At 39.9% G+C, this 25719-nt stretch overlaps 1 protein-coding gene across 1 annotated transcript in view; it reads right to left on the bottom strand.

Moving 5' to 3' along the window:
* Nucleotides 1–1048: 1048 nt before the first annotated feature.
* Nucleotides 1049–25719, bottom strand: part of LOC140564075 (latent-transforming growth factor beta-binding protein 2-like) — a 154840-nt gene continuing 130169 nt past the window's right edge. Inside the window, exons 32-43 of the mRNA XM_072689151.1 lie at nt 24802–24924; nt 24493–24618; nt 16056–16181; nt 15355–15504; nt 12099–12302; nt 11621–11707; nt 10715–10843; nt 7457–7597; nt 7164–7334; nt 6423–6710; nt 5502–5651; nt 1049–2493 (exon numbers count right to left, since the gene is read on the bottom strand). Of these exons, the coding sequence (XP_072545252.1) occupies nt 2318–2493; nt 5502–5651; nt 6423–6710; nt 7164–7334; nt 7457–7597; nt 10715–10843; nt 11621–11707; nt 12099–12302; nt 15355–15504; nt 16056–16181; nt 24493–24618; nt 24802–24924 (1871 nt within the window). The 3' untranslated portion in view covers nt 1049–2317. The remainder of the gene's footprint in view (nt 2494–5501; nt 5652–6422; nt 6711–7163; nt 7335–7456; nt 7598–10714; nt 10844–11620; nt 11708–12098; nt 12303–15354; nt 15505–16055; nt 16182–24492; nt 24619–24801; nt 24925–25719) is intronic.

Genomic DNA, 25719 nt, shown 5'->3' on the forward strand with positions numbered 1-25719 from the left:
GTCTAAAACAAAGAACAGGCCTTCTCCTCCGATACAGCCTGGGACAACTTTTATCCTGGGTAAACTGGAGATACCGGCCCTCGTCTCCTGAAAATATGAAGCCCCTTAATAGCTGGGAAAAGGTGATTCAGTGAGGTGCTACTACTTTTTTTCTTTCCCACTTTTCCTATTTATGTCTACCTCTCATATTCTATATTTTGTTATTATTATTATTATTATTACAAGTTAACACTTGGCTTGTATTAATAGAATGTCTATATTTGGTATATTAATTATAGTTATTTGATATTAACATTAATAGTTGCACACTTCTTGGGGGTCATTGTGGCCTACAGTTAAGAGAAGCAGGCTTTGAAGCAGAAGGTCATCAGCTGGATCCCCTGGATTGGCAGGAATTTGAGGTTGGGAGTGAAGGAACAGTGCTTTCTTCTTCTTTAACCTCTAACACCCCTTGAACAGGACACCTATACCACAATTGCTACCCAGGTGTTGAAGTGACTGCCCACTGCTCTGGGAGTGTTGGCTCACAGCCACAAATACATCCTATTGTGTGAGTGTGTGTTTACTGCCACAGATGGGTTAAATGCAGAGGCTGAATGCTGCTGTACAGTGGCTATAAAGGATGATCTCAATCTTATCAGTCTTAACATATCGCCACTGCAACGAAAAAACCTTGTATCTCCATTTTTGTCAATTTCTGCTTTGTGACATAATTTAAATCATGCAGTTGTTCTTTATGTGAAGAATGGACCAACAGAAATGCTCCAAAATGGCTTGGGATAAAATCTTTTTACATTGACTTCAATTCAAAGTTAAGAAGGTTTTTTCCTTCTCCTGTAAAGTTGTCATTTTGGAGATCCAAGTTTTTTTTGTGTGACAGCGACAGTCTGTTTGTCAACATATGGGACATTAGTCCCTCGTCTTACTACTACTTGGTCAAAATAAAGACACAGGCGATTTTCATTTACAGACTTTAATGTCCGGAAACAACTACAGTCAGAGGTAATCAAGTGGAATGAACAAAACATGGTAGACCACAGTTTCCAATACAGGGGGCGGCCCTACAGCCTACTTATGACCACCATCATTCATCACGTGTAAGACTACTTTCCATAATGCCAAAATCAAATGTGCTTCCTGGAGTTACTTCATTTCGAGGCCTGTGCTGAGCACGGGCGCTAGTGATCACACAGTGCACATCAATACAGGCTGTACAACAGGGATACTGAAGTGACTACAGGCACTTGTTGAAACCATGCACCACCACACATACAAGAAGGTTCCCCTTCTTAAAGAAGAGAGCTCAGGTGGTGTTGAACATGGTTATAATGAATACCTGGAGATGCTGTGATCCTCACTGAGCACTCCCTGCAGTTACATAACTGTCTTCTGTAATATTCAGTCCTTGGCATCCCTGTAAACCCTCAGCTACAACCAAGTGGAATGAGTGAAATGTTAATGTAAAAATAGTTAAGTGTCATATCTGCTCAAGAGCAGGACAGATGACCTTGTCCAGAAAAGTGGTCTCCTGTTGGTTAAGACCTAAATTCGTTGAGTGTCTAGCCAGCAAAGATGTATGTATGTGTTTTAATTGAAAGTAGGCTATATAGTCTAGCAAATGACTATCTATATCTGCGGATGAACATCTGTGAATTATGTGTTTGCTGGATTGAAGGCACCACGTAACATCTGTTAGAAAGTGCAGTCATTCCATAAAATTACATTTCATTGTCTGCTCCACAGGGCAGGATACATACACTTTATCTGATACAGTGTAAACCACTTTGTTTCATACATACGATAGTGTTACAAAACATTTGTACAGAAATCTATAAATCTACAAGGTTAATCTTCTTTTTTTTGTAATTTTCTATGTTTTCGGTCAAACAAAATATTGAGTGTGCTGAATGTACTATTAAAATATGTAACAAACCAATTTAAAACATAGTACAAGATCTGTACAAAAAAAGAAGTCCAAAGCCCCCTCAAAGAAGCCTACGCCCTAATGACCTCCAGTAACGAATGACCATAGATGTATGAACTGTGGACTAAACTATGTGTAATAATGGTTCGCTCAAACGCTGTGGAACTGCTCTTTCCTTGTGTTGGGAGTCCTTCGAAAGTAAAAACAAGTCATTTCACAGGTCATCTTACCACATATATGAAAATCAGTACACTTTATATACAAGTCTGAATGAGCGCCAGAGAGCTGGAGTTGTCTGGGTGCTGTTCAGAGCTCAGCTGGCTCGGCTTCACTGATGCAGGTTTAGTGTCAGTCCGCTCGAGTGGTAGTGGTGGGAGGCGAGAGAGAAGTGTGTCACTTCCCCTCCACACCAGGGGCTGGCGGTTGGTCCTCTGGGATGCACTCGTGGGGCTTGGAGGAGGCCACGAAGCCTGGCAGGCAGGTGCACTTGTACGAGCCTTCTGTGTTGGAACACACTCCGTTCTTGCAGAGCTCTACGCTGTCGCTGATGTCTTTACATTCATTTATGTCTGAAAGGAGAGAAACAGAGACAGCATTAGCCTGATCCAATGGCAGGTAGATGTTGCTTGTATTTATGATTTAAACATCAGCTTAATCCCTGGAGATCATATGACTGTTTTGAAAGTGTTATAGTATAAATAAATACAAATAATTAATACATTAATTAATGATGTTCCAATCCAATCCAGTGACTGGGGATTGGGGGGCAATCCAGGCATTTTTAATGGATTGGGTATCGGCTTTTAAGGTTTCGATCCACTTCTGATCCTTAGGGTGCCATTAGTAAACATAATCCTCAGCTGCTGCAGACAAACTCCTACATTTCTTAGACAGAGTTCATCTGTGAGCTTATTTCGGTGAGCAAAACTCAAACAGAGCTTTATTTGAACTGATAAGAGCGGCAACATTACCAGTTAGCAGCCAAAACAAAAGCTAGAGTTGGCTTCTAATGCTAACTCTCCAGTCCACCTTAAATAGTGCTGCAGTTACAGGGAGTTCATTTCAGCAGCAGATTGTAACTGCTGCATTATTTAAGGTGAAACGGAGAGTTTGGGGAAGAGGAAAACTTTATCTTAGAGTTAGCTCAGAGCCTTGCTGTCAACGTGCCACAGCAACAGCAGACGGCCACAGAGCAGCAGGTAAAGAGTGTATTAATTAATCTGTCAGAAGAGGAGGATTTAAACTCTTCACTCTTCCAGAAAATGTTGGACTGTTTTCTGCCGTTTTGGTCCACACTGCTAAATCCCCCCAGTTTGGTCGTATTTGTGCAAAAACAAAGATGTTTTATTCCATCATCTCCATTTAGGAAGATATACTGTTCCTCACATCCCGTCTTCACTCCTGAATTCCACCTGATTAGAAACTGAATGGTGGAATTGCTCTAATGTTCTACCAGCGAGAGAACCACACTCCTTTCTTTGGTTCTAAACCAGCTCTGAACGGCGCATTCAGAACCAAGGAGGAGGCTAATGCTAATATACACACAGAAAGTGACCTGACTGCAGAGTTGTAAAGGAGCTGGGAGCTGAAAGGTCAGGTAGGTCAGTCAGACTGGACTGTGGGATATTAAACACTATAGAGTTTAAAACAGTCGTTTAAAAAGTTGCTCCAAACAAAATAAATCATTTTTTTTAATGTAGTCTGATTTTAGAACAGTGATTTTACTGCTGTTTACTGTCGTGTATTAGCACATCTTACTTAAGTTATGGGGATGAATATTTTATAGAAACACAAAGATCAGATCGGATCCGATCGGTATTGGCTGACAGTCAGCATTAAGAGACTCGAATCAGATTGGGAGGTAAAAAATCTGGACATTCCTAAAATAAATTAATACGAGAGGAAGACATGTCATCGCCTTAATTAGACATTGTAAGGTTAGACGTACGCAACCTTGCTTTTGAGTACCAGTCAAAGTAATTAGTCAGCATATACACTACCATTACCATTACATACCACCACACACAAACACAAGGACACACTTTTTTGGAGAGCTGTAAGACAGAGCGCACACTGTTAACTGGGAGCGCCTCGCTTTACAGACATTATAAGAGAGCTGGACTGCCTCCAAGTAAGCTTTTTAAAGAAGATTCCTGGCAATGGCAGAACTTCCGTAATGGAAGAAGCACTTTCTCTCTAACTGTGCATCCTTATCTTGCCTTGGTCTTCTTTCTAGCAACATTCTTCTCTGGTGAACTGAGGAAGCCCTGTCTTCTGCATTCACTTACATAGTTGTTCACATGCCCGTTTCCCTGCTACTCAGTGAGTCAGTGGGCATCTTGTGCTGCTGTCAAAAGTAAGCAACACGGAAAAAAGCCCAAAACGGACAATGACTCAGAGGTTGTCATTATCCTCCTCCTTTGGAGAGTCTGTATCGCTTCGTTTGTTTTTCGCCGTGCGACATATAAACTGTGTACTTTTCCTAACTTTCTGAAACTCATTGGAAGGTCTCAGTGTCTCACCACGGAGTCTATTTATTTTGTGGTGCATGTTCAGTATGTAATCAGATTCTTGGACAATGCTGTAACAGTAATCAAGTCAACCAAACAGAGAAAGTCCTATTGTGTAATATCTATATACAGCATGACGTGGCTGTGATTGAGGGATTCTGGCTTGTTGGTGCTGTCTTTGGGCTTAGATTTAATGTTACAGCGCAGAAGGCCCTTTGATCATTCATTCCCGCTGTGATTCACAAGGACTAATGCAAGGCCATTACTGTCAGCACCTCTGATTGTCTGAGCATTCGGTAAGAAATATTTCTGAGGGACATCCAGCAGTTGTCTATTTAAGGGACAATTCCTGGGAAAGGTTCTGATGGAGTGCGAGTGCACTGAAACACATCCAAACCTCGCCTCAATCACATCATTCTGAAACAGCATGGAATTTGGAAGTCATTGATTTTCTACCATAAGGAACGTTTTTGGACACAAGTCGGAAAGGATGGTCCCTATTGGCTGTTTTGGGGATATAGAGAATAAAATGAATTAATAGCAAATATGGCAATATATGCCCCATAAATGGTTGAGTGTATAGATATATGTTACATAGTAAACACAAGTTAATACAGCACCAATTCTAGAACATACTGTATATGTAATCCACAGTAAATAAATAATACAAATAAAGCAGCCAATGAACAGTCAGTTCTTGAAGGTGATGATGTGTTAAAGCAGGAAAAAATGGTCAAGCATAAGAATCTGAGCCACTCTGACAAAAACCAAAAGGGGATAGATAGACGACTGGGTCAGAACATCTCCAAAACATCAGGTAGGTCTTGTGGGGGTGTTCCTGGTATGCAGTAGTCAGTACCTACTAAAAGTGATCCAAGAGATTTTCGTATGTGACAAATATGCTGGAGATAAGAGAATTCCAATTATTGTGATATATGTCATGGTTTTAAAACATATATTTTGCTGCATATCAGAAAATTGCTATATATATATATATATATATATATATATATATATATATATATATATATATATATATATATATATACAGGAGAACAGAGTCTTACCAATGCATGCCATCTTGCTTAGGTCAAGTTCATAGCCATCAAAGCAGTCACAGGTGTAGCCTTCTCTCACGCGAACACAGCGGCCATTTTCACACCCATTTAAGATGCCACACTCTTCTGCTTGTAAACCTTCAAAGCCTTCATTACGACCTACAGAAAAACATCCACTATGGAATCACGCTTTCATTGTTCACATTTTTTAAATCCTTATACAGATAAACAGAAATACTTTTTATTAGGATTAAATAATACATTTCTTATTCAATCAGAGGCACCAGATTATCTAGGCTGACTTAATGGTATTCATTACCATAACATTCATTTTACTTAGTATCAGATCAGCTATTTGGGTCATCATCACACATTTTCTCCTTGTGTATATTGCAGCTCTTTGTGTGTTCTAATATCAATGTGAAATACTAGTGGAGAGCCTGCCAAGAAACTGAAACTGTGATTGGCAGTTTTGAATGCTCTCAAAGTTCAAATATTAGTACTGTGTTGTTTCAATTTGAATAATAACTTATTTGCATTATAATTATTATAATCATTTCTTTGCATTATTTGGGCAGTTGTTTTTGAGCAGTTATTTCTGCTAATTAATTCTCTAAATAGCAATATTTGTATTTGGAATTTAGGGGAAATGATGTTGGTTTATTAAATACAACACAAATGTTAATTTCGCTAAACACACATAATAAAACCAGAGAAAATGATAATGTAGGGTGGTCTCTTTCTCCAGAGCTGTATATAAATAGGGCTGGGCGATTTGTTAAAAATACTTTATCATAATGTTTAAAGACATTTTCATGATGCATGTAATCACAGACTAAATACATCAGTAGCAACAGATTCTTAAAAACTGCTATTCAGATAATCTCCCACAATGAGCACAAATGTGTTCATATGGCGGAACAACATTACCCCTGTAGGGATCCAGTCGACGAGGTGGCTGGTTCTGTCTGGGTCTGTGCAAAGGTACTCGTTCGATCTCTCTAGAGCTGTATCCATTTGATGGATCAGGGAAGACGTCGCCATTCAAATGACCTTCAGGGCTATAATAGGTGTCGCCTCCCACAGGGCCGTAGTTATCCCAGTAAATTGGTCCATAAGGTCCATCAGGGGTGACATCTGGTCCATACTCAAAGCCTGGTCTTTCTCGCAGACTGTCTGTGCCTCTCTGAGGCAGGTTGCACAACACGGCAAAGTGACCTGCGTGGAGACACATGCCAAAAATGTTAGTTGCAGTTCATATCATAGCTATTACATTATAGTTACTGTATGTAACATTTCAGCATTCGGTTGTCACTATGGGATTTGCTTGGGCCTTATATAGCCACTGCTCTTAAATCAGCCCATCGTGTTGCTACAGAAAGCTGTGATACTTGCCTATAGGAGTGTTATTAAGCTTTTAGCTACTGAACTTTCAGCTTTGTTAAATGGCTTTATTTACATATCAAATGAATGCAAGAACATGACTGAGAAATCATGACATTTAACTCTCAGTAATGAGTAGATTAAAGAAACATGCACATTCTTGCAATGGTTAATATCCATGTTTGGGGTCAATATTCATTTTTAATATCCTTACAATATCCATTTTAGCTAAAGAAAATGCTGCTCACTACAGTTTTTTTTTTGGAGGACAGACTTTGTGTTACTCACTGGATGATCTATCGGGGCAGAAGGCACACTGCGAACCCCAGGCAACACCATACAGGCAGCAGCACTCAGTGTAGGTGGTCCAAGAGTCCACCTTAGGATCAGAACAAATGCCATCGTGTTTCAGCTGCTGCCAGCAGATGTCTGTGTGAACATCTATAACCCCATGAGCACCTTCAGGCAGAAACACAGACACAGAAAGTCAACGATGAATAGGTAAATATAGAACAGAGCAGAGGAAATGAAAATGCTCTTTTTCTGGGAACAGCAGGAGACGAGGTCAGTTGACGTCTCACCCTCTGTGCTGTTGATGGTGATGCAGCGGCGCTGTGTGCTGTCCAGGACAAGAGGTGGACTACAGAAGCAGTTGAAGGAGCCCTCCGTGTTCACACACGTTCCGTGTTCACACTGATTCTCATCCTTACATTCATCATAATCTGAGACACAGTCAGAGAAAACATGCTCACAATACTGTCCACACCAAATACGTCCACAGTTTTGTGCAGCAGTTTGGGAACCCCAGGTCAAATTATAGTGTAAATATGTTCAACTCCTCTACAAAGATCTTAAACATTGAAAAATATTGAAATATAGTGAAAAAGCAAAAATTAAATGTGGCATGTGATGTTCTGTTTTCTACACTATATGGACAAAAGTATAGGGACACACGTCGTAGTCACTGAATTCATTCATCATTTTCAAGGCATCATTTAGTCTGATTGCCACAGGTAGGCTATAAAAAATTAAGCACTTAGCCATGCAGTCTGCCTTTACAGTGCACTTTGCGTTGAGGCATATAGTGTAAAAAACTTCACATTAATGCTTAGAAGAAACTGTGCAAATAAAGTTTACATTTAAATTGGGTGCTAGCGGATTTAAGGATTTATTATTATCCATTAGAAAATCTACAAAATGTATAATTTGTCCGGGGCACCCAAACTTTTGCATATAAATGTACACTGTTACTTGTAATATATCCCATACTTTTACATGCACTGCTGCTATGAGAAAAAAATGCTTACTTGTTCATAGTGTTTTTGCTCATGGGTGTAGACCCTTAACATTAAAGATAACTCTTTAAGTGATAGAAGCAATAGAAGAACCACTAGTGGGGTCACAATGATGTCTTGCTGTAAAGTTTCTTTATAAATTAAGGTTTTTCACTCTCAGAACCAACTGTGGTTCTTCTATGGCATCAAACCCTTTGAAGCACCTTTGTTTTTTTAGAGTGTTGTGTATTAAGATAAATAAATATATGGAAGATACACTACACTAAATAAAATACCATCCCCATAACTTCCTGATTAGATCTGGTAAAACTAGTCACCCTACACACTTCAACTGTCTTGAAGTCTGGTTTAGCTTCCCTGTGGACCTCTCCTGCAATGACCTTAACCAGAAGACATTACTTTATTATAATTAGGGACCACATCTCGAAAAGAAACTTCAGCTTCAACAGCTGATGGTGCTCAGACATACAACAAGACAATCCCACAACTTGCAGAAATGACCCGACTGCTTGCTTCCCTCATAGCTGACTCCACAGTTCCCCTCTGTTACCAGTTTAAAACACAGCTGAAAATATATTTCCTTACTTTAACCGCTGTGTTTTCTTCATGTTCATGGACTTTTTTCCAAGTTCTTCATTACGTGCACCTGTCTCTTCTGATGTAATCCCTGATTCTGTATGAATAGTCCTATTCTGATCTGTGAAGCCCTGCATGTCTTTCTGTGCCTATATCCTACCACCTCTAGCCCAGGTGTTACTGCTTGTTTTTCTCAAATTTTCCTGTCCATCATCCATTATTTTTACTGTGTCTTTATTACTGCTGTTCCTAGCATCTGGCTACAGTTGTGGAAATCCTGCAAAGTACTTTGGACTGCTTTTGTAAATACAAAAAATGTGCTGTACAATGTATATATTTGTAAATTATTCTATATATGAATTAAATAGTAATATTATAAATACCTAATACCTACAAACCCGATTCCAAAAAAGTTGGGACACTAAACAAATTGTGAATAAAAACTGAATGCAATGATGTGGAGATGGCAAATGTCAATATTTTATTCGTAATAGAACATAGATGACAGATCAAAAGTTTAATCTGAGTAAATGTAACATTTTAAAGGAGAAATATGTTGATTCAAAATTTCATGGCGTCAACAAATCCCAAAAAAGTTGGGACAAGCAGCAATAAGTGGCTGGAAAAAGGAAATTGAGCATATAACGAACAGCTGGAAGACCAATTAACACTAATTAGGTCAATTGACAACATGATTGGGTATAAAAAGAGCTTCTCAGAGTGTCAGTGTCTCTCTGAAGCCAAGATGGTAAGAGGATCACCAATTCCACCATTGTTGCGCAGAAAGATAGTGCAGCAATACCAGAATGGTGTTACCCAGCGTGAAATAGCAAAGACCTTCAAGTTATCATCATCAACCGTGCTTAACATCATCAGAAGATTCAGAGAATCTGGAACAATCGCTGTGTGTAAGGGTCAAGGCCATAAAACTCTACTGGATGCTCGTGATCTCCGGGCCCTTAAACGTCACTGCACCTCAAACAGGAATGCCACTGTCAAGGAAATAACAGAATGGGCTCAGGAATACTTCCAGAAATCGTCAGTGAACACAATCCACCATGCCATCCGCCGTTGCCAGCTGAAACTCTACAGTGCAAAGAGGAAGCCATTTCTAAGCAAGCTCCACAAGCTCAGACGTTTGCCCTGGGCCAGGGGTCTTTTCTGACTGTTCTGTGGTCAGATGAGTCACGATTTGAAGTTCTTTATGGAACACTGGGATGCCATGTCATCCGGACCAGAGAGGACAAGGATAACCCAAGTTGTTATCAACCCGTTCAGAAGCCTGCATCACTGATGGTATGGGGTTGCATGAGTGCTTGTGGCATGGGCAGCTTGCATGTCTGGAAAGGCACCATTAATGCAGAGAACTATGTTCAGGTTCTAGAACAACATATGCTCCCATCTAGACGTCATCTCTTTCAGGGAAGACCCTGCATTTTTCAACAAGATAATGCCAGACCACATTCTGCAGCAATCACAACATCATGGCTACGTAGGAGAAGAATCCGGGTACTGAAATGGCCAGCCTGCAGTCCAGATCTTTCACCTATAGAGAACATTTGGCGCATCATAAAGAGGAAGGTGCGACAAAGAAGGCCCAAGACGATTGAACAGTTAGAGGCCTGTATTAGACATGAATGGGAGAGCATTCCTATTTCTAAACTTGAGAAACTGGTCTCCTCTGTACCCAGATGTCTGTTGAGTGTTGTAAGAAGAAGGGGGGATGCCACACAGTGGTAAAAATTGCCTTGTCCCAACTTTTTTGGGATTTGTTGACGCCATGAAATTTTGAATCAACATATTTCTCCTTTAAAATTTACTCAGATTAAACTTTTGATCTGTCATCTATGTTACGAATAAAATATTGACATTTGCCATCTCCACATCATTGCATTCACAATTTGTTTAGTGTCCCAACTTTTTTGGAATCCGGTTTGTAATTCCTGTAAATAAATGATCGCTTCTTACCAACACACTCCATGCGGACTTTGTCGTAGTGATAGCCGTTGCGACAGAAGCAGGAGAAAGTTGCATAGAAGTTTGCGCAAAGACCATTTTTACAAATTTCTGGGCCAAACATCTCGCATTCATCTGCGTCTGTGAGCAAAAACAGTACATTGTGCTTACAAGCTGACAAACAATGGAAAACTTGTTATGCCTTGAAAATCAACAGAAAATCCATCCAAATTCTTACAAAACAAATAGTGAGACTGACATTCAGAACATTACACTTTATCCAGTGAAAAGTATCTCCCCAAACTATGGAGGATAATGTCCTTAGCCTAACATCTCAGATATGATGGGATATTAACTCTAACAGCTCTTTTCTTTTTTTTATTTTTATAAAGAGAACCGTTCGTGTTGGCACAATTGGAGTTTGGCCTCTGCCTTTAACCCAGCTATGCAGTTAAGACACACATACACACTAGTAGGCACACACACACCGTGGACAGTGCATACACACGTCCAAAGTGCTGTGCAGCCATAGGTGCAGTGCTGCAGCACCCAGAGCTTTTCAACTCTGGGTATCGAACCCACAACCCTGTCATCAATAGCCCAGTGGATACAGGACTCAAGAGACTTTATTGTCACATATGTCACATATCACATATGGTACATAGGGTGGAACGAAATTGTGATCTCAAGGTTCCAGTTACACCCAAAGAGCAATATTGAATAAATAAAATAATAAAATATAATAAAATATAATATATATTGCTCTAATCGTCGAGCCACCAGCAGTGCCAGTGACTATCAAAGTCATATATATATATTAAATGATCTAACTAGTGCAGTAACTTTGGTTGTTAGTCCCACCTGTAAGAGCAGGGCTTTGGATTAATCTAAACCAAAAGGCTGTAGATGCAGAAGTACCTCTGAGCTGGAGATGACTAAACCCTTCCGCTGAGGAGATGACTGGGAGAATGCCAGAACCATGTGGACAGAGCCAATCATACTCCGCTAAGGACAGATAAACACACACAATCAAGATGATATACAAATATTACATACATTATATATTACATAGAAACACATTATATAGAATAAGATTTTAATCTGAAGACTGTATATATTTAATAGATGGATAAACAGAAAAGTTAATAATGCACGACAAATTATTTCTGTGAATGATCACACATCTCACATCTGTTAAATATTATGAGGCAATATCTTAATAGTATATAACTATCACTTTTTTGGACTAATAGACACTTTCATACCCCCACGTTTTCATTTCATTTAAGGAGCTAAGATATTTTGATGTATTATAGCTATTTTGAAAAACAACAACAACAACAACAAACAAACAATCAATCAATCAAATAAACAGATTCAACCATATTTACTGTACCTTGTCCTTTCAATGGGCAGGGGTGGATTTCACAGTTGTCCCCCCAGCCTGCCCCCACAGTGCAGCAGCACTCCTGCTTTGTCACGTTGCGAGAGAGCACGTTTTCACACAGGTTCGCATCGTTCAGGTTGTAGTAGCACTCCTTCCTCTGTTCCTCATCAGAGGCAGATGAGGGAGGAGCTGGGAGGTCAGGCCCTTGTGACTCTGATATGATTCCCACATGAAACACATAAAATACAATCAGAACACCAGAAACACATGGACATGTTTTTTCTTCATTAAAGGAACAGTTTGGGACATTCATTTGTGCACCTTTTCTCCTTTCACTGTAAACACAGTCGATTAGGTAAGATATGGTTGATATATATAATTAAATATAGTTTAAATATTTTCAGACTTACAAGCCCATGGAAGCCTAACATCACATCCTGACATCACATTTTATCCAAAACACATTAAATAGTTACACATTTATTTGCTTATGTGGTTGCAGACCATGTATGACATTTTATTTTCTATACAAATAAAGAAAGGTACTTCATATGGCTACAGTTGCAAGAAAAAGTAAGAAAACCCCTTTGGAATGACCTGCATTTCAGCACTAATTAAAAATACAATGTGTCTGATCATCTACGTTGCAGTTATACATAAAAACAATCTTACTGAACTAAAACATGCAAACAAAAGATTTTACTGGTCAGATCTTTCATTGAGCACACTGAGCAACCATCCACTGTTGATGATTTTGCCTTGAGCTAATAGGCAAAAAGGCCTTTCAGTTAAAGAGATGAGATGGGAAGTGTGGGCTTCCTAGGTGATTTGACCAATTAAATACATGCACACAAATGCCTGGTTTCTGACAAATCTATTCCTCTAAGGAAATACTGGTTAGCATAAATAATGCCCCAAACCATGCAACTTTCAGAAGACGGCATTCTGTTCAGATCACTCCAAAAGCACAACCGGCAATTCTGAAAGAGGTGAGAAAGAACCCAAACACTTAAGACAAACTTTTCATGGAAAGATACCACGGAGGAAACCACTGCTGTTCTTAGTTTAGTTAGATTGTGTTAGTCTATAATTGTGAGACTTGGATAACGGTCAAAACACTAATAATCAAAGCAGAATTCCGGTAATTGCAAAGATTTCATATCCTTTTTCTTGCAACTGTGGCATAGCAGCAGTGTCAGTCTTAAAGCCTGGCTTTTGTCCATATTTTTGTCCAATTTTAACAGTAAGTCCAATAATTGACTACATTTCACAATTGGAGTGCTGAACCAGGCTGAACCGTCACTAATCCAGGTCTCAGACCAAAATCTACAGCTGAAACGTAAACCTGAAGCTCTCCTGTAGGCTTCAGGAGACCAGCTTAGTCACAGCAAGGTGGAATCATTGATCACACAATGCTGTAATGTTTATCGCATATTTCCAGCACAGCCTGACACAACCTGATTATTGTTCCATGGACTCTTGCCATTCATATCTAAACAAAAGAGTTAGTGAAAATCTCAAGTAGGGTCAGCAATCCATATTTCTCCAATAATGTTGATTTACTCATGGCACAAAGGTTGACATACCAGAATGTACAAGGGACTTACAGCATAGCTTGGTTTTTTAAAGCTATCATGCAAATATACTTATATTTGGAAATACGAAAAAGTGACACCACAAGGACAGGCCAACTTTATATCTTGAGCTAAGGTTACTATAATTCTTCCAAGTCACAGTGCATGTCAGTGATCCGTTTGTGTTCAAGGTTGCAAAAATGTTTCCACACATGCGCTGCCAACTGCTATACCAAATCCCTGTTTGTCTTGAAACAGAATTAACCTGACTGAAACTTGGCTTTAGCGGGCTGTTTGTCACTTACATTCGTAAGCTGGAATATTAAGTCAGTGTAAAAGATAGCCTGGATGCTTTTTTGCACAATTAGAGTTTCGGAAACACAGGGAATCCATTCATTACAAAGTGTGTCCATTCATCTGGTGCACAAGTAGAGCCATTTAGGCCACTTAAGTTATACATGGTACTAACAAGGTTATGTACATATATGTACAGTCACATGAGAAACTAGGACACTCTATTAAATGACTGATTTCTAACTGTTTTGATCTTCCTAGACTCTAGATCTGTATAGCAGAGTACTATGGTCACCTTATTGACTTGTGATTAGTAATGTCTAAAGCTTAAATGTATCTTTGAACTATTAGTCTATTCTAACTTTTTTCTTGGGTAAATAGCAAAGCACATTTGTAAGTCGCTCTGGATAAGAGCATTTGCTAAATGCCATAAATGTAAATGTAAATGTATCTACAACCTTCTTTCTGAAGGCCTGAAAGTGCTATTTGGATCTGGCCATGGTGATAACACTCAAAAAGCAAACCCAACTCCAAAACTCTTTAAATTCTTTAAACTCTAAAATTCATCCTAACCAGGTTCTAATCATCTTCAGCTGATTCAGTGCGCCTTATGCTACTTTTTTGAGGTGCGTCGATGCGATACTCAGTATGGGTATTGATCCAATATTGGCCAAACTCACTGAATTGGATAAAAAGAAGTAATAAAATCCATTGAACTGAACTATGCAAACAAAAAACATTTGCCCTAAACTATCATGTAAATGCTTGGTCCAAGCCTACATGCCAATATTCTAGGCTTAATAACTCAACAACAATTAGTGTAACTTACAGCCAGACACACAGCAATAGCTACCCTATCTAACCATAGTTTTAATAGTCTTTACAAGCAGCAACTCCAACTGCAGGCATGTAGTAAGTTTATAACCAAAACAGGGTCATATTCGTACAAATATCTCCATTCTATTAATATTTCCATTTCAGATTCGGACATATATAATAGCCTAGAATCTTCTGAAAATCTGTCTTGAAAATCTTTAGATGAATGAAGTTATGTCAAACTATCAAAAAGTAAAAAAAAAATTGTCCTGGGGGTCTAAGGGTTAAAAGAGGGGTATCAGATTGATATTTGTATCGGCAGATACTTAAGGCTGCAGTATGAGTATTGGACACGGAAAAGTGGTAGCGTGCCACTAGTTTCACACATTTTAAGTAGTAATAAATGTGGGGTGTTGCAACTTTTTAGTTGTATGTGTTTAGTCATGTTACCCCCGTCATACAATATTGTTCAAATGGAGATGAAATGTCCAGATGTTTACATATGTTAAAAAAGACAATGATTTTCATGGGGTGTCCTAATTTTTTGCCATGACTGTAGGTCTATTGGTGAGTTTTCTTACCTGGTAACTCAGCATGGCGGGGGCTGCACTGGCTAGTAACAGGGTCGAATTCCTCATTCTCATTGGGGCAGATGCAAAGGAAGCTTCCCTCTGCATTCTCACAGAGTGCCTCACCACACAGGTCACTACTCGTCTCACACTCATTTACATCTGTACACACACACACACACACACACAGACACACATAAATATCAAGTCATTTATCTAGAAAAATGTATGGATGGTTTGTCACACATGAAACCTCTGCCTTTTACCCAATTTCTAAGCTCCACCTGTCTTATAGGTACACTATACAGATGTACCATGTCAGTCTATAGCCTTCACTGTTAAAAGTATAAGATCCTTGAGAGAGTATGAAACTGTGGAGGAACTTCTGAACCTTTATTTTTTTCACAAACTCTCTCTTACCTCATTGACTATTGGTCAGTTTCTGACCATGGGACCACCTTTGACCAAAACCAATGGCTTAATTCTTCCTGCCATTGAGATTGGGAGCCAGGTCAAGTACATGATACAGGCGAAGAATGGTGGACCATTCTCAGGATACCAGTAATACTGACATGGTAGTGGTATGGTAGCGTCAGTGCCATTCATTAGGGTCTAGAGCATAAATAGCACAAACTACGCTGAAGAGGTTTATAATAAAGTGGTTGGTGAGTGTGTGCACATTTAGATAAGGAATATACTGCTTTTCTCCATACCAATGCAGCCTTGGCCTTCAGGGGGGTTGGTGTATCCTCTGTCACACTGACAGCGGTAAGACCCATCTGTGTTCTCACAGTAGCCATGCTTGCCACAGATGGTCTCATCCTCACACTCATCAATATCTAGAAAGGAAAGCAATTATGCAGAAAACAATATTACATATTACACAAATGCACATGTACATGTACACAAATGGAAAAGATTTGAGGAATCATTCATAGTTTCACTGTAGGCTTGTGTGGATAAAGTGAAGTGGTGCAGGTAAGCAGCTGATTTAATGTCATGATTTAACATAAGTTTCCGGCTGACAAATCCAGGTCAAGACCTGCTTTTGGAAGGTCTAAGCAGGTCTTTGATGGTCAAGGTGGTTGAAAAGCTGGTTGATGGACTAGCTGTCCTAACAGTATGACAAATTTGATCAAGCTGATTGTCAAATTGGATGGCTAGTTAGATAAAGGTGGCTTGCCACTTTGGTCCTGACCAAGCTAGGCAAGCTGGTCCATGCTGATTGACCAACATGACTGTTTCTTAAGCAGGGCTTTCAATTATTGGAGAGGTGCCTCTTGTGTTATTGAGTGCTGTCCTAAATCAACACCAGTAACACTCTTTGCCCCAACCCTCACATCAATATGATTCCCTATGTGAATATAAAATCCAGTTTGTTGTTACTGTTTCCAGATTAGCCAAACATTTTTGAATGCTGCGCCGCTGTTGTCATTCACTTTTCATCACGTTGCACCATTATTTTATTCAAACAAGGTTTGGGACTGGACGAACCGGAGACCTGTGCCCCATAAACTGGATAAAAGGTGATTCTCTCATTCTTATTGGCTCCTCAGATGTACAGAGTGTACAACTGCGTACATGCATCTGGAAAGCTTCAGGCTGGAACGTGGGTGCTGTGGACTGACTCGCTGCTCACTTAACAGACCTGGGAGGTCAGATTATGTAACTGCGTGAGGCCTTCAGCTTTCTCTTAGGCCGCTTAACCAGTGTTTTATAAGGAGAAAAATGAGTTGAATGTCTCATGTCTGGCAAGGAAAAAAGTTCTTTGAGAAATGCTCCAACCCCAAGCTGATCTCCATATCAATCACTACAGGCTTGTTCTGGAACAATACAAGGCGTCGGTTCATTTTTCATTAGCGCCGGATGGACGCTTTCTCAAAAACGAGGTCCAGAGGCAGCAATTAATCTCACGAAGATCAGTTTTGTCTTGTCATCTACATCTTGACTGTTTTGCTAAGGTTTGGCTAAGACTGAATATGAAGAATCCTGAAGAATACTGGCCTTTTTTAGTTCCTTTGTTTGTTGTGAGTTGGATGTCATTTGTGTTCACTCAAGCCAATTGTCAGAACCCAAAAACAATTGGATTGAAGAAGATAATGTTACATAACACAAGATAACATGGTAACTCACAGCAGTTAATAAGCAAAATCTGATCCATTTCCCTCATACCAGTGGGGTCGAGTCGCTTTTTCCTTAGAGTCAAAATAAAGGGTAACCACAAAGCTGGCAACCTGACTCAACACATAACAGCACAACCATGAATCAAAGCCATGGTGCATGAATTCAAAGGGAATAGCCCATGCTCTGTGTTAATTCATCATGAATACTCTGGAATACTGGCACTAAACCTTTCTGCTTCAATGCTGCAGACATTTGTTAGCAATTTTTGTCTTGAATACATAATTTGGATTATGCCTTGGCAAATCCTGATACAAGTCGAGGACATGAGACAGGCGGACAGGAAAGCCTGATTATAATTGGCTAAAAAAACAAACACACTGAGTGCTTTTTACACCTCAGTCACCAACAATTGCTCTGTGGTATATAACATGAATCACTGGTCAATGTTAACCTTACGACTGATAAAACCATCCAAAGCCAATGGCTCGATTAACAACACGTCAAAACAAATGGCTTGACAGTTCTTGGATACTACATTTGGATTAAGGACTTGGCTAATGGGTGAGACAAGTCCATGATATGATACAGAAAGTCAGGAGAAAATTCCTATAATTGGGTAAAAAAACAAACAAACTTAAGAGTACTATTTACACATTGGTCATATTGACTGTTCTGTAGCGTAGAAGATAAAACACTGGTTAAAGTAATCGTTAAGCTTAAGACAGTGGCTGGATTAGCAATGCCCTACAATCAAGGGCTCAATTAAAAAAAACCTCAAAACCTTCATTATCAGAACCAAAATTGGTGGCTTGATTAGAAACACTTCAAAATCAATGAGTTGATTAGAGATACAGCAAAGCTGATGTCTGGATTAGCAGCACTCCAATCCCAGTGTCTTGATTAGCAAACCCCCCAAATCTTATGGTTTGGCAAACAATAAACCAAGTCAAAGAGACAGGAGTACATTTTATACCTCTGGCACCAAATGACTGCTCTGTGATATAAAAGCTAATAAAACCCCTAGCTTCCATTAGTCATGTTACTTATTGAAAAGATGATGGTGTTTACAATGTGATCAAACTAAGCAAAGCACAAATTGGCAAAAAAATCCACCTAGTGCTTTCTTGATGGTTGTATGCAAAAAGTACATTCATCAGTACTTGGTAATCACGTACAGAAAGCAGGAAGCTACTGCTGTTCGACATGCCGTATGAAAGCAATACACTCTAGCCCACAAACGCCTAATGTCTGGAACAAATGGTGTGTGAGAATTATCATTAAACACCAGCTGAATGTTTTTGATTAGAAAAAAAATAGGCTTAGGTAAAGGGCCTGGAGTGAATGCTTCCTGAAAAGCTTGGGCAGTCAGTCGAGGCGGACTCCCACCGAGCAGCTCTAGCCTGCGGGTGAACGAATGGGAGAGGGGCCAAACGGCTGGAAAGCAATCAGACAGTGAGTGGTCAGGGAATACTACATCAGCGCCAAAACTACTCCAGCCTTAATAAGCTTGCAGTAGAGTGTGAATATGATACGGCACTGTCTTTAGAAATCTGCTGAAACAGACGCACACACTTACACACACATGTGCAGATATGCTGTCCAAATGAGTAGATACTCTCTCACTCTTAACACACATGTACGCGCATTACAGTGCCATAATAAACCCGCAGTCTAGTCGACGAATCCTCAGGGTAGGTTGAGGGGAAACTTTACCCTATAACATCTTTCTGTAAAATATTTCCTCTGGTGTCAGAAGCTTAAGTGGGCTTTTGAACAACACTCCAAGTGGTCAGGCCAGCCGTAAAACCCCAAGAGAAGGTATCAGGAGAGTTCAGCCGCTACATCAAACAATCAGAGATTTGAATTTTTGCTCTTTCTCTTTTCAGAAGGATGAAAAAAGGCAGGACTTCCCCGCCTGTAAGCTACATGATAGCACCGGACTATCACATATCATTGCGGAAGGAGAGAAATCGGTGCCAAGCGTGCATCGACTGACTCCTCTACTGATGTGAGGAACTCTAAAACCAATGTGCAATTATGACTGTCAGAGAACAGGAACTCACCAAGGTCTCACCAAGAGCAGACCATGGCTGACACGTCATGACTCCATTATAATCACTGTGACTGGAAATTAGGTGGGAAGTGAAATCCTTTTTCCATGTTATTATGCTGACCACTACCTAATGCATGCTGTAGGCAATGTAAACTGTACAGCGCTACAGAAAAGTGGAAATAAGGTTGAGTAAATACACACACGACTCAATTTAGAGCACTGTTTAAATACACGAAGGAGCTAATGTGGTTTTAAATGAAGAAAACAATACTTAAATACCCAACGGACTCAATGTGCTTACCAATTAGGCACATCATTCTGAAATCCACAGAGGAGCTAATGTGCTAACAAGCTGCAAAATCAAATGAAAGGATATGAAATATGAAAAGCTTTGACTTGCCAAGGTTTTCAATTACTTTCAACCCTCATGAACCTCCGTTTCCTCAGAATTACACCATACAGTGTTCGAAAGGGTGTGGAGGAGGGATATAGTTCACAGTTTGAGTTAGATCCATTATATATTTTATTGTGCTGACCACTGTGCACACACATTAAAGCACATACACCCAGAGGCCTTCTGATCGTTGGTCAAGCAGAGCCAAAGACAACCTTCATCGGCTCTAGAGACCGGAGAGAAAACTGATCTACACCCTTCCAATTTATTGAAGAAACAGTCAAATTACTCAGTCCGACCACAACCTCATCATAAATACTTTCAAGTGGATGAAAACGTTCCCTGAGTAATTCCCTGAGTCCTCCACTCCACTGCTTTTCATGGGGGCGCTGGAAACACCTTTACTGCCATTTTCAACATTAGGTGGAATAAGTGAGCTTTGCCTAGAGGTCTATGTTGAAAGACTGGGCTTCAGAAGCTCAGTCTGAAAGTGATATGGCCTATGGGTGAACCTCTGAGATGATATTTAGAGTTCCTCTGAGAGGTTGGCCAAGGTGAGAGTAGTCTGCCAATACCAAACTCTCTCACAACCCCAAACACCCAATTGTGATGAAGCACAATTCCAACGTTTATACTGATGCTTATCTAGCAGAGTTGACTTTCAGTGCTCATGGTACGGACTGTCGAAAATGACTGATGAACCATTACAAAATCCCACCAAAAAGTGGTACAAGTCTAGGGAGAGACATATCCGGAAAAGGCTTGGTCATCGATCAAGGCCCAGCTGTCACGACTCCCAACTAAATGCAGCGAACGCACAGGGATTGGTACGAGTGCTGAAATCAATGGCGTGTTGAGTGTATTTCAACAGCCCTCCAACTCTCCAGCTGAGAGCTAATAAAACTCATCATTCTAAAGTCATAATTCAATATTCACCCCCTTTATTCTCCAGTGCTGCCTATTTGGAAACTCTCAAACACTGAGACAAGACTTGGCCTTTACAGGAAGCAACGCCTTGGGAGAAACCAGGCGAGAGCAAAGTCACAGTTTGTTCAAAGTTAATGAAGTGTCTCAAAACCTTTGACATCCACTGACTGAAAGAGAATCCAATCTTAAGGTCAAACCAAAGGGAAAGGCTTCAAAACATTAGGAAAATGTTACATGCTTATTTATTTTCAGAACACACCACGTCTTCTGCGCTGTTAAATGTTTAAAGCTTGGGTTCGCTCCCAGATTACAGCACTGCACTTTTTTTGATGAGGCTTGAAATCCTTTGATTAATACAGCAAACGTGTACAGTAACAGAAAAATCAACATGCTATTATTTGCAACCTTACAATACAGGTGTTGCAAACTGTTTTTAAGTTCTTTGGATTTATCTGAATTTTCACTTGAATGTCTCCCTAAATGTCATCAGACTTTCACCCTAGCCATAAAAATACAGACCACCAGAAAGCACATTTTAGGGTCCCACATCTTTACTAAAGCTTAAAAAGTCCAGGTAATTTTAGTAAGGAATGGCACTTCCTTTATTGGCAAGAACCGCAACTAAACACATGTAGTTGCTGATCAGTCTTACACAGCAGTTGGAATATATCTTGGCTCATTTAGTAACACAAAACTAATGTTATGTATAATTTTATACAATGTATATATAAAATAAAATATATACAATGTATAAATAAAAGTCATGTACACTGTTATCTTGGTTTAATGACCTTCTGCAGTTAATACCACAGATTTTTTGATGGCACTGAGGTCAGGACCTGGCCTTGGTAACTGTAAAATACTGCTACACCTAGGAAATCATTGGTCCCCCAGCATCTACAAACACAATGCTGTGCACACTTCACCTCAAAAAGACAACTCTTGCTTATCCGTCGACTGTCAGACATACTAAGTGCACATGATGGCTGTAGATTCTTAACCTTAGGGTTTTTTTATCTTGTTTGAGGATTCTAAACCATGTCCTTAGCAATGTCTCTAGCAATGATAGCCAAGCATAGGGAACGTAGCAGTGCTGCTCGGTTTGTCCCTTTTTCAAACAATCTGTCTGATTGTGAACTAATCCCAGCAGGTACTGGAGATCAGTTTAATGTCAGAAAGATGTTGGACAATGGACTATAATGTCAAAACCAACAGTGTGGTGACATCAAGCTCCAGTGTTTTAGTTGCTTAACACCATGACTTAAAGCCAACAACATGTTGAATAACGCAAGAATTTGAAGTAACATTATGAAGTTTAGAAAGCATTGGGTTTTAGTCACCAAACCTCATAACAATTGGTTGGTATAGTGGGAAACCTGGCCCCACCTAGCTTTATCAATTTGTCATTATCCTAGAGGTTCTTATAGTTTTCTCCAGCAATGCATTTTCAGACCTTTCCTTCAATAAAGACACATCAGTGTAAACTGTGTGCTGTGCAGTAAAATAATACTTTCTAAAGCCCCTCCATTCTGTTTGGAGACAGAATGTGAATTATGTGAAACCTACCTACAATTTCACTCCATCCTTGGAAATATGTTCTGATATATAAAAAAATCTTTGACTTCAATAATTATAAAAATGCTCTGATATTTGTCATCATGATCCCATTGAGTTCTTCTCACAGGACCTGACACACTTTAACCCCTTCAACCCTGTAAACCATGTATAAAACCATAATTAATTACTGTCAGAGTTTACATGAGTTTCATAAGCCCTAAAATAGAACCCTGTGGGACTCCAAAAAATCATAGCTGAAGAGCTATACCATAGTTTTTACTTCCAGATTAGTAACTGAATCATTAACTTAGGGTTTAAGAGGTTAACCTTAGATCAGAGATGTCCAGAATTATCCACAAAAGTTGTTCCAGGATTCCAGGATAGGCTCTGACTTGTTTTGAATTGCTTTTGTGGATGAGATCGGACACCTCTGCTATTTGTGGTTATATTTAATCACAATTTCAAAGTAGATTGGATTGCGTTTTAGGAGCCATTCATCCTGAAAGTTCATAAACGATATGTAATGAAGAGCATAACTACACAACGCTGCAAAACTAGAGGAAAACAACACTGTGTTCCCTGACAGGCCTGGAGGAGAAGTACAAAATGTAACAAAGGTGAATGACTAAGTGTGAGACCAGTGCAGAGGTTCCTGAGTGTTGTGAGGCTCTGTTAAAGCTCCAGGGCGAGTGTTTTTGGAAAATCTGCAGACAGGGCTCCTCACAGCACTGACAGAAAGAACGCAAGCTTCTGCCTGAGGATCGTCCTCACACAGAGCAGAGAACAAGTGTACTCATGTTACACCGTGTCTGTCTACCTCCTACGCCCAGCCCGGGCTGCGATATTAGCCTCTAGGTGATCGTCAGAGAGTCGTTTCGAATGACAAAGAGCTGTCTGTGCATAGAGCCATTTCCCCCTCAGTCCAGCAAGAGAGGAGCGAGCACACCTGATGCCGCTTGATACACTTGAGCTCAGCGGGAGTGTGTGTCTGTGCCAGAATCATATCAGTGTCATCACCAGGAAGGCAGGGTGGGGTAACTGAGACAGTGTACAAAGAGCATATCACTGTGGAGGTGAAGGAGTGCTTAGAGATGTGGATGGGCTACGAGGCTTTACACTCTGTACAGTCAGCAGCCACTGAGAAAAAGGCCATGACCACAACCCTAAGGCTAACTTTGGTCCTACTTTACATGACGTGTCTCTAATAACAGTAACTCCTGTTGATGAATTCACTGTTACGGCTGCATTACAATAATATAGCTTATACTATTACTATCAGTATACTCAACAACATGCATTCCCTGTGTTCCTGACAAAACCAATGTCTGATTTACTCCAGTTTTATGGCTCATGGCAAAAGTGGATATTGAACATTTCACAGAACGTTCTGCTGACCGAGGTCTGTGGTCTACTGTCTGCGGGTAGTGGTGGAAATCTTCAGATGCAGCTCCTTTGCATTATATGGAATATGCAGTTTGCCAACATTCGCCTGTCATCATAATGTAATGTAAACGCAATCCCGAATCCTGGTACTGGAGTTCCCCTGCCCTGGATAATTTGGTGCTTTCCCTGCTGTAACACACCCACTTCATCTCAGGATGGGCTTTTTAGGCAGCTAAGATATTAGTCAGATCGGTGTGTTGTGAGCAAGAAAAGAAACAGGGTTGAAAATCTCAGATGTAGGGTAAATTTCATGTTTTTAAGATACACTTAAAAAATAAAGATGCCATAAATGATTCTTTGAGTGATGCCATAGAAGAACTAATATTGGTTTAATAAAAAAAATCATGTTTTTAATAGATAAAATGTGCAAGTGTGAAGAACTTTTACATCAAGTGATGGTACTGTAGACCTCTAAAAGGTTCTTCACCCTCACACTGTCTATTCTCTATTACAAACACTGATGCCTGTAACACCATAAGTCGTTGCTTCTAAGGTTCTTTATGGAACCAAAAGTGGTTCCTCTATGGCACTGCTCAAAAACACATTTGAAGCACCTTTTATTTTAAAAGTGTAGAGTTACTTTAAGTCTATTCATTTGTCAGGACACTTCTGAAGGATTCTCAAGTAGGTGTTTTGTTAACTGGGAACTCACCACAGTCTTTGTTGTCTTCCCCGTAGAAGCCTGATTGGCAGCCCATGAAGCAGCGGTATGATCCCAGTGTGTTCTCACAATTCCATGTCCCACACACTCCACTGTACTCCTTACATTCATCCAGATCTACACACACACACACACAAAATATAACATAAAGGCTTTATAGGACAACACATTCTCTGTTATGAAAGGCTCTATTTTACATTATGTGAAGAGGAGCTGACGTTTTCAAATGGAGTAAAAATGCATGATTTTAGTACAGCAGTGAAGTAATGTCGCTGTAAACAGTAACACACACAAACTTACCCTCACACTCCTTTGAGTCGGTAGAGAACCTGTAGCCTGACTCACACAGACACTGGTAGGAGCCATCAGTGTTCAGACACTGTCCATTAGAGCACATCCCTTCTACAGCACACTCGTCCACATCTAATACAAAGACACAGAAGCAGGGGTAGTAGGGAAAGGAAGATAAAGGTGAGACTATGAAGGGAGAACTTCTTTCCTGAACCTGATGAACCCACCTGTGGTGGTCATCCAGTGTTTATACTAACATTACAGTAATTTGATTGGATTAATACAGATGGCTTCATTTACAGCGGTGCTGTGCTTCCCAAAGGGAGTTCTGAACCCATCATCTTTACGAAGCCATTGTGCTACAAAGCAGCTAACAAAGCACACACATGCTTCCTGAGTTCAGGAACTACTCCATCCTCAACTACTAGTCTGTAAAAAAGCCTTCCAGTGTACTAAACTGTGCTCCCAGTCGCTATTAGTATTTCATTCTCTTCTGTTTGTACTTTGCACAAGGCAAGACATGTTTGGTGACTTTTACGTCTGCACTGGAGCTCTGAGGCTAATGCAGCTAACACATCATGAAAGTTTACATCCCACCAATTGGCATCAAGATTGAATCCTTGCTTGAATCATCACACATTTGCCTCAGATCATCATGTTGAGTTATTAAATGATGCCCAGCATAAAGACTTGGTTATAGGGTTTCTGATGGAAGACATACTGTCATATCTGAACTGTCTCATCTGACTGAATGCATTTGTTTTTAGAATGGTGAAAAATCACCATGTATGCCCCAAGTATGAGTCTTGTCTGTATTTGGGTTGGTTGGGGTAGACAAATCTGTGTGTGAATGGGTAAAATATTGTTAAATATTGTAATTTTATAATATATATATATATATATATATATATACAGTAATATATATAT

This window comes from Salminus brasiliensis, chromosome 10, assembly GCF_030463535.1.
Source record: "Salminus brasiliensis chromosome 10, fSalBra1.hap2, whole genome shotgun sequence".
Taxonomy (NCBI): domain Eukaryota; kingdom Metazoa; phylum Chordata; class Actinopteri; order Characiformes; family Bryconidae; genus Salminus; species Salminus brasiliensis.